Source organism: Quercus lobata, chromosome 3 (assembly GCF_001633185.2).
Source record: "Quercus lobata isolate SW786 chromosome 3, ValleyOak3.0 Primary Assembly, whole genome shotgun sequence".
NCBI lineage: Eukaryota > Viridiplantae > Streptophyta > Magnoliopsida > Fagales > Fagaceae > Quercus > Quercus lobata.
This window is the reverse complement of record NC_044906.1, coordinates 74,155,577-74,171,924: the sequence shown is the minus strand read 5'-3', so window position 1 is coordinate 74,171,924 and position 16,348 is coordinate 74,155,577. Positions and strand designations below refer to the sequence as shown.

Below are 16,348 nucleotides of genomic sequence, written 5' to 3'. Positions count from 1 at the left end.
AATGGTGTCCTCTTTTGGGATGTGAGATTCTTTAGGGGGGTGCATGATCGGGATTTAGAGGCTATGTCAGACTTCACGGAAACCATTTATGCTTCTCCTTTAAGGGGGCTAGGTGAGGATAAAATGTGTTGGACTCCTAGCAAACATAAGGGTTTCAGGGTTAGTGATTATTATAAAATTTTAGTTGGCAACACTTTCCTTGGTTTTCCTTGGAAAAGTATTTGGAAGCAAAAGATTCCCTCTAGGGTAGCTTTCTTTGTTTGGATTGCTGTCTTAGGGAAATGCTTGACGATTGATAATTTACAAAAGAAGAAGGTGTGGATTTTGGATTGGTGCTACATGTGTAAGAGAAATGGTGAATCGGTTGACCATCTATTCCTTCATTATCCTTTTGCTATGGATCTATGGTCGATGGTTTTGGGTCTATTTGGAGTAACTTGGGTTATGCCACACACGGTTTTGGGGCTGTTAGAGTGTTGGCAAGGCAGCTTTGGTCGCCATCGAAATGGTTATATTTGGTCCATCATTCCTCATTGCCTAATGTGGTGTCTTTGGAGGGAGAGAAATAGTAGATGTTTTGAAGATATTGAGAGATCTATTCCAAACCTCAAGCTACTCTTTTTTAGAACTTTAAGGGATTGGTTGTTTGCTTTGCAAAAACAATCATTCCCTTCTTTTATTGATTTCCTAGACTCTTGCAATTTTTGTATTTGATTTCTTATCCCTTGTTCACTCCTTGTGTACTAGAGTGTTCCTTTTTTATTCAATATAATCTTATTACTTATCAAAAAAAAAATAACATCTATAAACACAAAATTTTTTTTCATATTCATCAAGGCAAGGAAAGTCATGTACAAAGAACCATTTGGCTGTAATGTAAATAAACACACAAAACACCAACAACCACCACATCAACCCTATAGCCAAAATCTTCAATCTGGAAGTCTGCTGGTGCATCATAAGTTCACATATCAGGATCCTCATGCATGAAGAAGATATACTGTTTATAGTTTAGAAAAACTAAGAATTCATTTTAATATTGAAATTTCAAACTTACGGTGGCCCCCTCATATAGTATTCATAAATTTCTACGCCCACAATATTTAACATTTGATAGAAGACCAACTAGATTTTTTGATTTTTTGATTTTTTTTTTATTTTTTTGGTAACAATATTCAAGTAAAATGAACTTACAAAATCCACAAGTGCACAATTATGTTAAACCAGGAACATAAAGTAGTTCATACAGAAAAACTAATAAGGCAAGACCCAAGTCAGGGAAGTATAAATAAGGACCAATATATCGGGAGACAATCCTAGATTCCAATGCAAGTTATTTCAATATCAATAAGGATAATCTCAATCAAAAAAATAATCAGAAAACCGAAAAAGGTTGACCTTGTTATGCTCATCAATCAGAAAAGCTTGAGCTACAATGAAAAGAAATAGGAAAACTGAATGATGTGGAAAAAAGATAACTCACTCTGTGAGTCCACAAGCAGCTGTTTTGATGTAAATATCAGCTACTCCACACCATTAAAGGAGCTTCTCATCATTGAATTTTGGACCTCCATCTGCTCAAACAGGGAGGCAGCGTGCTCTTTGGAACTATAAGTGAATAGAAGATGTATAAAAAACTGCATAACCAGAAGATGCCCTTAAAAGCTGAAGCATAGATAGCCACAAAAAAATAAGATGCCAAGACAAACCCCTCAATATTATCATCAGGGGAAAAGTAAAGAGCAATGTCACGAAGATCAGGACAATCATTTTGAAAAAGATCTGCCAAAATTTGGGATTGAGGAAGCAACTCAACACTAAGGACTAGAGGCATTTTTCCTGAAAACTCAGAGGCTCTACGACTGATGGAGGGTGGAAGTTGAGCCTTGAACCCACCAAGAAAGTTTTTAGGTGTAGAATTAGTAACAAAAAATCCTCCCCTGAAGAAAGAAAAATCTTGCATCACTCACGAATCCAATAGAGAAAAAAGAGGAAATGTCTGCCATGTACATCCTAAGAAACAATCTATTAGACAGAATGATGAAAATATGTTACTTCTAAACATTCTTTTTATGATTGAATGAGTTCCAACATCATGAAAGAATAGATTATATACAAAATAAGAAGAGATTGGTTACCGACTTCCAAGTAGCATGTGAAGTAGGAAGATAATCGCAGTATAGCTTGAATATAGGTAAAATATTCAGCAACTCGCTTTTTTCAACATCAGAGTTCTTTTGTTCAGCAACAGCTTGGGACTTACCACCTACAAAATACAGAAACAGCAATAACTAAGAGCAATTAGGTTACCAAATTGTTATATTGCCTACTACAGTCCCAACTATAAACACAATTTCAATAACACAAAAGCAACAAGCTACAGGTTCAAGTCCATGAATCAGCCCCCGCAAAAGTGGGACTTTGTGCACTAGGTACAACTCTTTTTCTATCTTATTAATGCTCTTTTACTAGAAGACTGAGGCAGAAAGTGTTATAATTGAGTTTGTTTTAAAGGCTGTTGAATGGATGGCTACTAGGGGATTCACTCACTTTATACAAGCTTATACAAGCTTGCTTCGGCTTCTTTCATTTATCATGTCTGGCTTTAAAGAACTGCAAGAGTTCACAATGGTCTGATTCACAAAGAGGAGAAGATTATGGGTTGATCAAGAATGATGTTAGAGCTAGAATGGGAGTATGCAATGGGTTCAAAAAAATTGAACAATAGGGTACTGTCTAGTTATTTGGATACATGTGTCTTAATTATAGAATCACTATCTAGCAGTTTGGTATTGTGTTCTGCTGTTGTTGCTGCTTGTCATTTGATTGTTTCTAATTTTTCATGTAAGTATCTTTCTTTTGTTTCTGATCAATTTAAAAATCTTTCTTGATTGTTTAATGAAAGTATCTCATTCAAAAAAAGAAAAAAAAAATACTGAGACTTGCTTTAGTCATTTCAGAGCAATATATTGTCACGGTTCTCATGGTGATGTCCTTCCCACCAGCTTCTGGCAATACCATCCCACTTGACAGACATGATTTACAAATCCAATCTTCTGGAATATCATGGAGAACAACCAGCATGCAATAACTGAAAATGGAGAGATCAGAATGACAATCTTTGCACCATATTTATCAATTGAAAAGCATATAATCAAAGAGTTAAGGCATGAAACGAATCAAAAAAATGAACCATAAACATCCAACCTATTCCATCCAAGTGACCTTACAAAACTTTAATAGTACTACATAGAATAATCATTACGGTTCAAGAGCTGAAAAGTACAAGAACAAGAGATCCATCCAACCAACTTGAACTTATGGTCTAAACACACTGCAGTGGGGTCCTGAAAGAACCAAAATAAAAGCCTATATGGGAAGAAAACACCACCTGAATTAAGTCTCCTTGCTTCCTACAACAAGAGTAGTTGTGTATACTTAAAAAATGGTGGAAATGAAAACTGTGCATTTCATTTTTCATGTACTGATAGTAATTAGAAGTCATTGATGGACACTAAATAAGGAAAATAAAGTGAAATTAATTACATGGATGAACATGCACACGAGTGCACACAAAGGTGTTGGAGGCGAATAAGAAGTGAAAAACATTAAAAGTACTATCATTTTTGTTACCCAAGAAAAAAAAGTTCCTAACTGACATGACAATAAGCATGATTAGTGTTGCATCAATAACTTTTGTTTTGTGTTTAAAAGTTGACACATAGTTTATACAATTTATGAAGTAATAATTGTAATATCCTAACATCACTCATAAAAAATTATCATACCCAGGTTCATGACTACAGCAACTGGAGCAAGTAGCTAATGCATTGTCAAAACCAGCATCACCACATATGTCACAAATTTCATCCTGCAAGGAGGAAGAATAGAACATGACATTCCAAATACAAGTACCAAAACATTAATGGAATTTAATTAAGTTCAATCAAAATATTCCGGTTAACTTCCGGAATTTATTAATTGAAAATAATTTAGTTCCTTCTTGACAAAAATAGGTCCTGGTTGGGAATTATTGGGATGTCTAAGTGCTTTTCTGACTTTTGGCACATCCAGAAACCACTTTCGAAAGAAACCAAGGTGACAAAAATTTAAGGAGGGAAAATGGGGACAGGTGGCACAAACCTATGTGGGGCATTTAAAATTTGGGCCCAAAAGCAGCTAAGGAAAATCTGGGCCACTATAGACTGCCCCTGCAGTCCAAAAGGACAGGCACCAACAGACGCAATAATTATTAAAAAAAAAAAAATTATGATTTACTTGTAAAGGTATATTTATATTGTTAAATCAATTATCACAAAATTACTCTACAAAATTTTCATTTATAAACACATTTTACTAGTAGTATTTTCTCCCCTATATAAACACATTTATAAAACACATGCACTATCAAGGATTCGATGTATTACGCATCTATACTTCTCTTTCACATATATTCCATCGTGTATAGACCTGATAAGTGGGTTGTGGGGCTAATGCTTATATGAGAGAAGGATGTACACAAAATGCACTTACTAATTTCCCCTTCAAGAAGACGAAAGTATCTTGTGCACTATATATATATGCACATTCCTTCTCATAGCATGTGAATTTTACATGAAAAATAGAGAGAGAGAGAGAGAGAGAGAAAGTAGGAGAAAGAGAGAAATGATGAAATGATTACTTAATGAACAATGGGTTTTTTTTTTTTTTAATTACTTATTTTATTATATTGTTGTCTTAAAAATAAATTAAGTATTTATTAATTAATTTATTAAATTGTTGTACTACGTCAAATTATATTCAGTACCACGTTATTTATATGGTATAAAACTTATAATATTTTAATATCTTTTTGACTTTTTGTTTACTAAATATTAATTTACTAAGGGGTTGAACCTCGTCAAATTATATTTAATGCCACATTATTTATATAGTAAAATTTATAATATTTTTATATATTTTCGACTTCATGTTTGGTCAGTTCGAGCCTTTTACGTTATAAATTTGGATTCAGATTTATGTTGGTGCACGGAATGATTAGAATTATATTACAGGCTAATTACACTTCTCTCCCATAAAATTTGTGGGAATGATACTCCACCTCAAATCAGAAAAAGAAAAACTCTTCCCTTCTTTAAAGTTTGAAGAAATTAAGACTCCTCCCTTTTGTTTATATTAATAATGAAATTATCTAAATTTTTATAAGAATCTCTTTATAAAAATAAAAAAATCATTGTTAGTAAAAAAATAACCAATAAATTTAGAATAAAATGCAAAATTTATCAAGTACCGAAAAACACTTGCAACGAAAAATCTCTTCATAATCCCAAAAAAAATAGCAAAATTTGCAATTAATATTTTAAAATACACTTTAATTAAAATTTTAAAATAATGAATTTTAATTATAAAATAAGATAATTTTGGAAGCCTAAACATGATGTTTTACTAATTTCAAATTATCACATCAAATGTTATTGAAAAAATTATGAAATTTGTTTAGGATTTGATTAACAAATGTCTAATTGTATTAGTTGAGGTTAAGTTTTTTATTCCAATCGATCAACTTATATAGTATGATGGATGTGATACCTATCTTCTCAACCTTGTCACAAGCTCACAGCCATTGTGATGTGAGATCAAAAATGTTCTATCATGCCAAAGGTCTTGTAGCTATACTGGCACTTTTCCATGCACAAAGTGCTTCGGAGTTTAGGGGAGAAAGGGTTCGAACGGCGAAGTTAACAGAAAGTTGTAATTATCACTTATCAAAAAAAAAAAAAATAGAAAGTTGTAATTATCTCTAAAAAAAATGTTCTATCATTTCCAATACATACATACATACATACATTCATACACATACACACACACGCACACACATATATATATATATATATATATATTTGTATACAAGTGATAATATTTTCTCAATTGAGTTAACTCATAACCTTAGCCTGTTGAAGGAGCTCACTCCCATTTTGGTGCTAATTGGTTTATCAGTAATACAATATTTTGCAAGACAATTGTTCCCCTTATCAAGAAAAGAACTGAAAAAAACTCTGTTGAACTTCTTACATTTTTTCTCATTTACTTACAAGTGCCAACTAGAATATATGTGGGGATTTAAAATGCTTTAGTATATTCTAAGTTCTGAGCTTATATTGGATGAAAATGGATTCAAGTAATAGTCTTCTAAGACTTGAATCCCTCTTATCACCTATTAGCAAAGGAAAATAAGCAATTTATTATGTTTGTTTTCCACTTGATCGAGCATCCACAGCAGTGGAGCTAAAAATTTAACTTTTTAGCTCCACCAAAAATTACTTTATCTATTATACCTACACACATGCTGCAGCAAATCTTAGCTATCAACATAATAAAATAATATAAACATCACAATAAAATAATATATCTCCTATAATAAAAATATATATCCCACTACCCTAAAAAAACAACCCAGCACCATCCACAACCACCACTACCATCAGCCACTGCCACAACCACACCCACAACCACCACTACCACCACCACTAGACACAACCAAGCCCACAACCACCACAACAACCACCATCGCCACCACCACAGCCACCAAACCCACAGAAAAAAAAAAAATCAAACACCGTAACACCAAACCATAGCCACAACAACTACCATCGCCACCACCACAGCCATCAAACCCATAGAAGAAAAAAAAAATCAAAAGTATAAGAACCGCAGAATTCAAAATCTAAACAAAGAAGAAGAATCAAAAGTCTTCAGCAAAGACACGATTCGGCAACAAAGCCAAATAATGGAGAGACCCATACTATCACACATGCCATTTTCGGGAAGGCATTGGTCCGAGTACATAATTTATCAATCCTACAGCCCTACAGCAAATTTCAACCAAAGATATCAATTAATGCATCAAAGAATTTGCCAAAGAACACTCTCAAAGAAAAAAAAAACCATTCACTTCTAACCTCTCTAGAGCCAAAATTTCATAAAAGATTTCACAATAAAAAATCAAAGCTAACTAAAGAGGGAGAAGTAATCTTACGACAAAGAACTCAAAAACAAAGAAAAGAGAAACAAAAATCTCTCAAACGAACCTCCAATGAAATTTTTGGTCCCTTAGTCAGAGACATCAAAATCTTCCAAAAACAACCTCCCCTCGATCTCGATAAATACAAATATGAGTAGCAGAACTTCAGCTCTTATTGCTCCTCTACTACTGTTTTTCTGGCTGGTCGGCGAGCTGAGGGATGAGGCGGGAGTGGGTCGAGCTTCGGCTGGGACGGCGTCGGTCAGCTTGAGAGATGGTGAGAGTGAATCGGATAGTTTGAGGGAGGTCAGATGGAGAGATGGGAGCTTGAGAATGATGAGAGATTAGGCGGTGAGATGAAGAATAAAAGAATGAAAAAAAATAAACGTATTATTTTAATCGGGAGTGCTGAATAAAAAACTCTTTTTTTTTTTTTTTTGATGACGGCTACAGTGAACATCTATCAATAGATGTGTACTGTAGCAGTTCAGCTAAAAATTATTGGTATGCCTCCATTGCTGTGTGGCCCTTTTTGGTATTTTGGTGGAATTAAAATAGCATTATAGCTATTTAGCTCCACTGCTACAAATGCCCTGTATTTATTAGCCAAGTTGTCATGTACTGGTAGATCAGATGACATGTATTTATTTGACCAATTAACAATTTGTGCAAGTATTTAGTATGTCTCAAGCAATAGGCATGGCGGGATTACCCTGGGTTATAATGTCAGAGGTATGTAACTTATTGAACTCTGAACTCAAAATTTAATAGCCTTCTGCACATCCAAAGTTGCTCTCAATGATCACTACATATTGTAAGAGAAAACTGGCTTTAACTATTTGTGACAGCATTAGGCTCTCTCTAATAGCAACATTCCTTGAAGTGGATTATGAACTTAACTCTTATTATCATCCAATGCTCCAATAACATGTTAGGTAAGAAAGAATTTGCAAGGATTATAAACTTATAGAACTCAATCATAGTTTGATTCCTTCTATCCTATTTCTTTTCTGTAGTACTAAACCACACAAGATGTAACTATAAATTGGGTACTTAAGGCCATTTAGAAAGATGACACAAAAGAAGGGGGGGGGGGGGAATCCGTAATTCCTTTTTCATGATAGTATATAAGTATAGAAGTGTAAGAGTTTCACAGGACAAGCAAGACTATAGATAAGATTGAACTTTGATTTTGAAGGATGATTTCATTTCAGATATATCCTATAGACATCAAGGGTACAGCTGGAAGCCTAGTGACTTCGGCACACTGGTCCTTTGCTTGGATTATTGTATACGTCTTCAAGTTTATGATAGCATGGAGTTTAGCAAGTAACTCATAAGTAGCACCCCACCCACCACACATCTTCACTTTTACATTCCAATTTCGTGGTTTCTCTGTGGTAACTAATCATGATTATTTTGGCTATGATACTTCAAGAACATTTTTCATATTCTCAGTCATTTGTGGTTTAGCTGTTGTATTTATTGTAAAGCTGGTACCAGAGAGCAAGGGGCAAACACTGGAAGAAATTCATGCATCATTTACCAATCCTCAGCATAAAATCTCAAACCCTTAAGACATAAGAAAATTTGTTCATCTTAGTTCAACTAAAATCTAAAAACCCTATAAAACAAACTTCCACTTGTGAATATATACTGTTTAAGTATGTTCAGTTGTGGGGTTATCTCATGCATCATGATTCTCAGTTCAGTTACTTATTCTACCCAATAAACCACTTAACAATTTTTCATGGCAAAGAAAAATGTTATTGGAAACATTTTGGGAGAAATCAGCTTATTTATTTGGTGGGGAAGATCATCTTTTCATCATCAAGTATTGTGAAATTTATGCACACCTTTATCAAGGTTATTGTAAACATCCTATTATCATCAAGTTTTGTTTATGTTATTTTCATGATGCATGATATCAAATTATCAATTTTCGCCAACTAATTCAATGGTTTTATAGCTTACGAATTTTTAAAAAGAAAAAAAGACTGCAATTGATAATTCTGGGAACACAATTTTTCAAGCACATTGACAATAGTTAAGTTGCCATTCTGAAGTTATTTGCTTCAGACCACCACTTAGAAGAAAGGCTAACCATCTAAAATCTAAGAATATCACAAAAAACCACCATAGTGTAGCAAATTGCTAATTTTGTAATATAACTTGGTGGCTTTCTATTGAATTTATAAACTGGAAATAATGTAATAAGTTTCTCATAAATTATCATTTATCTCAAAAACTTGATTTCAAAATTGTAATTTTAAAAGGTTGATAACTTCAAGGGATTAAACAATTGGTTAGAAACCACACCTTATGAAGCAACTCTAAGTCAAAAGTAATTGAAAAAAGTGAATTTAATCACTTTTTACTTATTTATGCCTAAAATTAAAGTTTTAAGTTTGATTTATTTATAAATAAATAAATATGAATGAACTTTTTATCGAACTAAACCCAAATTATTTATAAATGATTTTGTTCATTTACGGCTTACTGGGCATTCAATGGGCTTTCCAATTAGACAAGAGGATTGTAGAAAAAAAAAAAAAAAAAAAAAAAGATAATCCTTCAATTTATTTTTAAATTTTTTTATTCAGGCACCTACACATGATGAAAATACTGGCACTTTATCTAAATCTGTAATAAGGAGGATAAGGACAAAGATAGTACCACATCCAAGAATAAAATTAAATAAATACTGACAAAAGTGTCCAATGATGAACTCCACATGGGTCCCCTCTAAACACTTCATCTCCACTTTCTCCAACTCAATATCTCATTATCTCTATCCGTCAAACTCAGAAATTCCACACTTCTTCGTCTCTTCCTCTCTTTGTGTTTGAAAAACAAATTGAAGTTTTAATTCATACTGTACATACCGTTTCTTTACCATCAACTATATGGCTGTGGTGACCATCTTGGTGGTGCCAACAGTTCTGGTTGTGATGATGGTGGTGAGAGTCAGAGTGGATCTTCCTCAGCCACAGGTGTGGTCGTGCTTAGCACTTTGGTTGCTGTCTCTGGTTCCTATGTTTTTGGCACAGCTGTAAGTGAAATTTTACTTTAGCATAGAATGGTCCACACTCTCTTTAGTCCGCATGGTCCTTGGTCCAGGGATATTGTCTGCAAAGATTTTGATGTGTTTATGATGAGTGCCAAAATTTTCAAATCTGTAGAGAACTCAAATTCTATGAAAAATTATTAATTTCTGAATCATCTCTACAGTTTGAAGAGTCACAATGTTTTCTATGCTACTAGGCCATGATAGAAAATATATTAGTTGAACGCCAAATGCATCTAAATGATTGAGGTATAGATTTGTCAATGGATTGCAGGGAGTGTTTTTGTAACATTGGAGAGAATAACTGAATAAGACAATAAATGGGATGGGTATCTCTATGTGGGATGCCTAGACGTTTGATATGCTGACTACTGAACTGAAAATGGTGTATAATTGATTTTGTAGGTGGGATATTCATCACCTGCTCAGTCTGGAATCATGGATGACCTGGGTCTTTCTGTGGCAGAGGTGGGTGTAAAACTATAAAGTGCATTTTTACTTTTGGCAAATGATATTATCATATTAGAACACTTTTAAGCACTTGAACTATCTTTCTCTGGAAACATCTTCTACTATGAATATAACATTTGTATTATTATAACCATTTTTCCATTTCTATATTAATTTCATTGAAATTTTGTGTAAACTTCAGTATTTATGCTTCTATTGTCTGGGATTATGGTGATTTGTGACAACAAATCTTCATGTGAAGATACCAATATTTGAGCTCTACTGCAGGGAAAAAGAAGAAAGGTTGTGTTTGGAAAATCATGTCCACATGGCAAGATCACAGACACAGTTCATCACCTACCTTGTGTTTTTCTGATCAGAGAATTTGAATAAAGTTCAACTATGACTTAGAGTAATATTAAATACAATTAAAAAGCATACAACATTTAGGATTAATGACATTTCAAAGTTTGAATGTAGAAAATAATTTTAGTTGGTAGTAAGGACTATATGACTTGGAGATACTGATCTGATCTTCATATAGAAGTCACCGTTTCAGCTTTCAAAATGAAGTGAAATGTTGTATCGTATTGCTTTTTGCAAAATTCATTTTTGTTGCATTGCTTCGTAAACTATCTTTTGCTTGCCTTATATAGTTTTGTATATGATTTTCTCAACATCTTTTGGTTATACTGCAGTACTCACTTTTTGGTTCAATATTGACAATTGGAGCAATGATAGGTGCAATAGTGAGTGGCCAAATAGTAGATTACATAGGTAGAAGAGGTGTAAGTACTTCACCCTGGAATCATTGCCGGTGGTATTATTAAGGTTCAAACTCCACAGTTCACCAGTTTTTCAATTTGTTGGTTGTTTTGCAAGGAAGACAATGGGCTTTTCAGAGATATTCTGCCTGGCAGGGTGGCTAGCCAAAGCATTCTCAAAGGTTTTGAATCCCATCTCTCTGTTTTATGCAGTTCCAAACATCAATGTTAATGTCACATGCATGACAACCCCTACATTTTATCTGAAAAGATGTTTACATAAGGATAATGGAAAGCATTGAGGCAGCATCATAATTTTGTAGTTCCTCTTACATAAAACTAAAGTTTAGATGATCATACATGATCAGAAACAACTATGTACCCGTTTGGATTCAACTGAATGTGGTGTTTACATTTTGCGTTTTCAGACTTTTTTTTTCCCCTGCACGTGAACAGTAATATCACATGATTTTACTGTACAGAGGACAAAAAAACACTGTTTATGCATTGTTCACATATTGTTCACGCACTGTTCACAGGTTCCACGACACTATTCACACATTTAAAAATTATTTCACTACAGCGTTTTCAATTTTCAGTTTTCAGTTTTCAGTTTCAGCAAAAATAAGTTCAATCCAAATGTACCCTATGTCACAAAATTATTTCAGGAATTAATTGGTAGTCAGTAGATATTTTATCTTAGCTACTTCATAATGTCAAATGTTTGGTGCTTGTTGAATGGGTGCTTGGTGGCTTGACCTTGGGAGACTGTTGGTAGGTTGTGGGATGGGACTCCTTTCCTATGTGGTAAGTTATTAGATTGCAATTTCAATGATTTATCTTTCATGTAAACTGTAAAATTAATTGTGTTCCCGATAGCAATCAGGTACCTATATATTTAGCAGAAATAAAACCTAAGAATCTTCAGGTAGGGTTTACAACTGTTCATTAGGTAAGGCAAAAGTCTCATGAATATGGAAACTGTGTAAGTCATTGCCTTGACAGTCCTGTTCACCTACTAATTGCCACTCATATAGTTAATGATTTGTTATGGCGTATCGTTTACATATCTAATTGAAGCTTTTGTGAACTAGCGAACTTTGGCTCTGATTGATAAGCTTCCCTGCTCTTGTCCTGTATTCTTGTCATTTGAAGGTAGTTTCATAGTAAGACTTTTTTTTTTCTTTAATTCAAGAACTATACCATGTCTAGTACAACTTCTTGGTCTATTCTTCATTCCAGAATCTCCAAGATGGCTGGTGAGTTATTCAAAATTTTATTAGAGGTTTTTTTTGGACGGTTTTGGGGAGATAACACATTGGGGAGACTCCAATTGAGGAGTTAATATAACATATTGCAACATCACTTAACCCAAAAGCTTGAGGCAATGGGTTTCGGCTCAATTATGTTATATTTAATCACTCACTTTTGTCATTATTATCCAGTGTGGGACTTCACTACTTATAACTAAACAACTTATAACTAACCACACCACTCACACGTAAATATTCTAACAAAAGGTGCTCTTTGGATAATGCATTTGAAAACTAGAAAAAAAAAAAAACACAAAGAGTTATAGTTTTGCTAATCATTTCTTTTTCCATTATTCTTCTTTTTAGCCAAGTACATGTGATTTGACAAAGATATCTAAATGCTATAAAGTGAAAAAGAAAATTCAAGCATTGACTGACATGCTCATATGATTTTTTTTTAAGGCAAAAATTGGTCAAAAGGAAGAGTGTGAAGCTGCTCTACAGCACCTTAGGAGGCAGAATGCTGATATCACTCCAAAAGCTATTGAGATTAGAGTAACTTTTGGACAACTCTTTCTTTCCTCTTTAACTAGAAAAATTACATACTTTGACACAGTCTTAAATGTTTTCCAACAATTTTGCTTAGAAACAAGTATTGACATGGTTTTTGAATCATTTTACAGGAGTACATAGAAACCCTTCAACTACTTTCTAAAGCTAGTATTCTTGACTTATTTCAATGGAAATATGCTTACTCACTTATTGTAAGCTTTTGTATCATAATCTTTGTAGCATGTTTTTTTAATTGTTTAGACAGGTTTGATCTTTTTGGCTAACATAAAAGCGGGTTAGGTTGGGGTTGGCCTAATGGTGCTACAACAATTTGGAGAAGTCAATGGAATTGCATTTTATGCAAGTGCTATATTCATATCAGCTAGTAGAAAAAGGATTGTCTTTTTTCTTTTTCTTATTTTTTTCCCTTATTTAATGCTACTTATAGTTAACAGGAAATTGAAGTTGAATAGAGGAATACTTTGTCAATGACAGGCTTTTTAGGTAGTATTGGGACCATAGCAATGGTCATTGTTCAGGTTCTTGATTCTCTTTGCGGAATTCCTACATTTGCTTCTATGTAATGCTTTTTAAGTGATTTTCTGATTTTGTACAGATTCCAATGACAGCATTAGGGGTAATTTTGATGGATAAATCTGGAAGGCGGCCACTTCTATTGGAAAGAAGGTTAAGAACTCTCTACTGTGTAATGGAGTTGAATGAAAATAATTTTGAATCCCACTATATTCACAGGTTTCTGCAACAGGAACTTGCGTAGGTTGCTTGCTTGTGGGATTGTCATTCTTCTTGTAGGTATTTTCTACAGAAAAATCTATTTTTCTTGAAAACTAGTTTCATTGGTTTTGTTGAATATTTCTTAATAGAATAAATATTCAATTATGCAGGATCTTCAAACATGGATCAAGACAACGCCAATTTTAGCACTTGTTGGAGTACTGGTATTGCAATTATCCCGAGGACAGTTTTGGTTTTCTTATAAAACATCCAAAGAAAGAACAGCCTGTGACAAATGTTATTTTGCTTTTATCTCCAACTTTCGTCATTTTATCCATGGTCTTTGAGTACTTTTGAGTGTGGAAATCCTATTAAGTTTAAAAGCTCATAAAATGAATGTTGTTTAATACCATTACCATTGGTTGTATTTAACCAATTAGTAGCAATCTGGAAATAGTTTTTGCTGCTTTAAAAGCATGAGTATTTCAGAAGGTCTTGCATAAAGTTGTGGATTTTTATGATCTGATTTTGGTCATCTATTATAGCTCTCAATCTATATTCATGGTGCAATTGGTTTAAGGGTCACAATTCCAATATTGTAGACCAGTTGATGTTAACTATTAGTTTGAGCCTGATTCTTAGTGGTTTAAAGATTGGTTAAGTTGAATTTGTCTGTTTGGTTCTGCAATCAGGTGTACACAGGATCTTTCTCATTAGGCATGGGAGGAATTCCTTGGGTTATAGTGTCAGAGGTAGATTGACCTTATCATACTTGAAACACCATCTTTTATTATCAAAATAATTGCCATGAAGGCCTATTGTTGGCTGAAATAGAGTTGAATTTGTCTCAGATATTTCCCATAAACATGAAAGGCTCAGTTGGAAGCCTTCTTACATTGGTTAGCTGGTTAAGTTCTTGGATTGTTTCATATGCTTTTAACTTTCTAATGGATTGGAGCTCAGCAGGTGATGCCAAGCTAGTCTTATCTCTCAATATTGATGTTATATTGGATGCAAACTGCGATATTATCACTTTAGTTTTTAATTTATGTTTACCTTTTTTCAGGAACATTCTTCACATTCTCAAGCATATGTGGCTTGACTGTTTTGTTCGTAGAAAAGTTTGTACCAGAGACCAAGGGGCGAACATTTGAAGAAATTCAAGCATCATTGAATCCATTTTCAACAAAAAAATGAATTTCGCATGCTTGTACAACAGCACCAATCCGTGTTCGAATAAGCAAAATAATTTCTTAAAACATTAGCTCCATTAAATTGTGGTACTAAGTGCTAGACTAATTGGTGAATGGTTGTCACAATAAGCAAGGTTTTTTTCAAAAGTCAAGATATCTTTGCAGCTATCATCCAAGAATTATTTTCTAAAACTGTTATGGAATTGATAACCATAGCTTGAAACTCTGCATTGCACTTGGAGAGAAACTACCTATTCACCACAGGGAATGTGAAAGGTAAATCTTGAATTTTTAAACATTTAGAGACCATTTGACTTGTGGAATCTTCCATTCCTGAAATCATATCCATGGAAATATAGAGTTATCAAGTTTGGTTTATTAGATGAATTCCTATCAAATTCGTGATAATATAACATTTATGTTTCTAGTTAAATTATAATTTTGTGTCAAAAGTCTTATAATTCAATTGACGTCAACTAGTGTTTCCAACAAAAAAGTTCATAGATGCATATTAAAAATATAAAGAACATGTAATCTAACACTAAATATTTTCAAAATTTTAATTATACTAGTTGCGGGCCCACGCATTGCGCGTGGTAATTTTTTAGGTAAAATACTACTTTAGTCTCTAGACTTTATAAATAGTTTTTTTTTTTTTTTTTCATAATCTTGTTTATAACATTTTTTTTTACCATTATCATAAATTTATTGGTTGATGATTTGCATAACATAGACATTAAATAAGATGAAGAACTATTCAATAGATTTTTTAAAGTCATGGTGTGTGAAGATTATGATTATATATATAAGGTTAAATAAAATGTCAAAAAATGAGATTATAAAATTTTCCAACTTCATTTCTAATATAATTTCTAAATTACTAAAGAACATCTCATTTTTAGTTATGATAGGAAATATAATTTCTCTAGTTAGAGTTTGATTAGTTTTAAGTTTAAATTTTGTATTATTATATTTTATTGTTGATTACTGATTATTGATTTAATTAAGTGAATCTAATGGTTGATTTTATTGCACTATAAAGTTTTCAATGTCCACTGTATAGCCATCTCTATTTTATTTTTTACTCCTCTTAACCACCTTTTTATTTTCCAATCAACGATTATTGATTGACGTTTGGTTTTTTTTCTTTATCTACTCTTTATTACTTTGTATTGCGCCTTTTTTTTTCTATCCCATCTCTCTCTCTCTCTCTCTCTCCATTGGCAACCTATCGTTTTCCAAAATTTGATGGTGATTCTATGACATTAAATATATAAAAAAATGAGTGAAAATATAAATAATTTAATGATATA

The 16,348-nt window shown here is 33.1% G+C and overlaps 2 protein-coding genes, 1 long non-coding RNA gene and 1 pseudogene across 5 annotated transcripts in view; 3 read left to right on the top strand and 1 right to left on the bottom strand.

Moving 5' to 3' along the window:
* Positions 1-16,348, top strand: part of LOC115979078 (probable inactive purple acid phosphatase 1) — a 92,716-nt gene that overhangs the window by 26,330 nt on the left and 50,038 nt on the right. The window lies entirely within an intron of this gene.
* Positions 1-16,348, top strand: part of LOC115979084 — a 100,115-nt pseudogene that overhangs the window by 62,686 nt on the left and 21,081 nt on the right.
* Positions 2,552-7,359, bottom strand: LOC115979097. 2 transcript variants are annotated; one of them, XR_004088944.1, is made up of 3 exons: positions 7,089-7,359; positions 3,789-3,871; positions 2,552-3,091 (listed from the first exon to the last, which is right to left on the bottom strand). It is a non-coding gene; the product is annotated as an uncharacterized LOC115979097 (long non-coding RNA). The 2 variants fall into 2 exon arrangements; XR_004088943.1 differs by lacking the exon at positions 7,089-7,359 and adding an exon at positions 4,144-4,231.
* LOC115979089 (sugar transporter ERD6-like 5) lies at positions 13,251-15,379 on the top strand. Of its 2 annotated transcripts, none has more exons than XM_031101058.1 (7): positions 13,251-13,646; positions 13,724-13,794; positions 13,886-13,916; positions 14,013-14,066; positions 14,535-14,594; positions 14,694-14,808; positions 14,909-15,379. In XM_031101058.1, the coding sequence occupies exons 1-7, from the start codon at positions 13,596-13,598 to the stop codon at positions 15,037-15,039; spliced, it is 513 nt and encodes a 170-aa protein (XP_030956918.1). In that variant the 5' UTR covers positions 13,251-13,595; the 3' UTR covers positions 15,040-15,379. The 2 variants fall into 2 exon arrangements, with proteins under 2 accessions (XP_030956918.1, XP_030956916.1); XM_031101056.1 differs by having other exon boundaries at positions 13,874-13,916.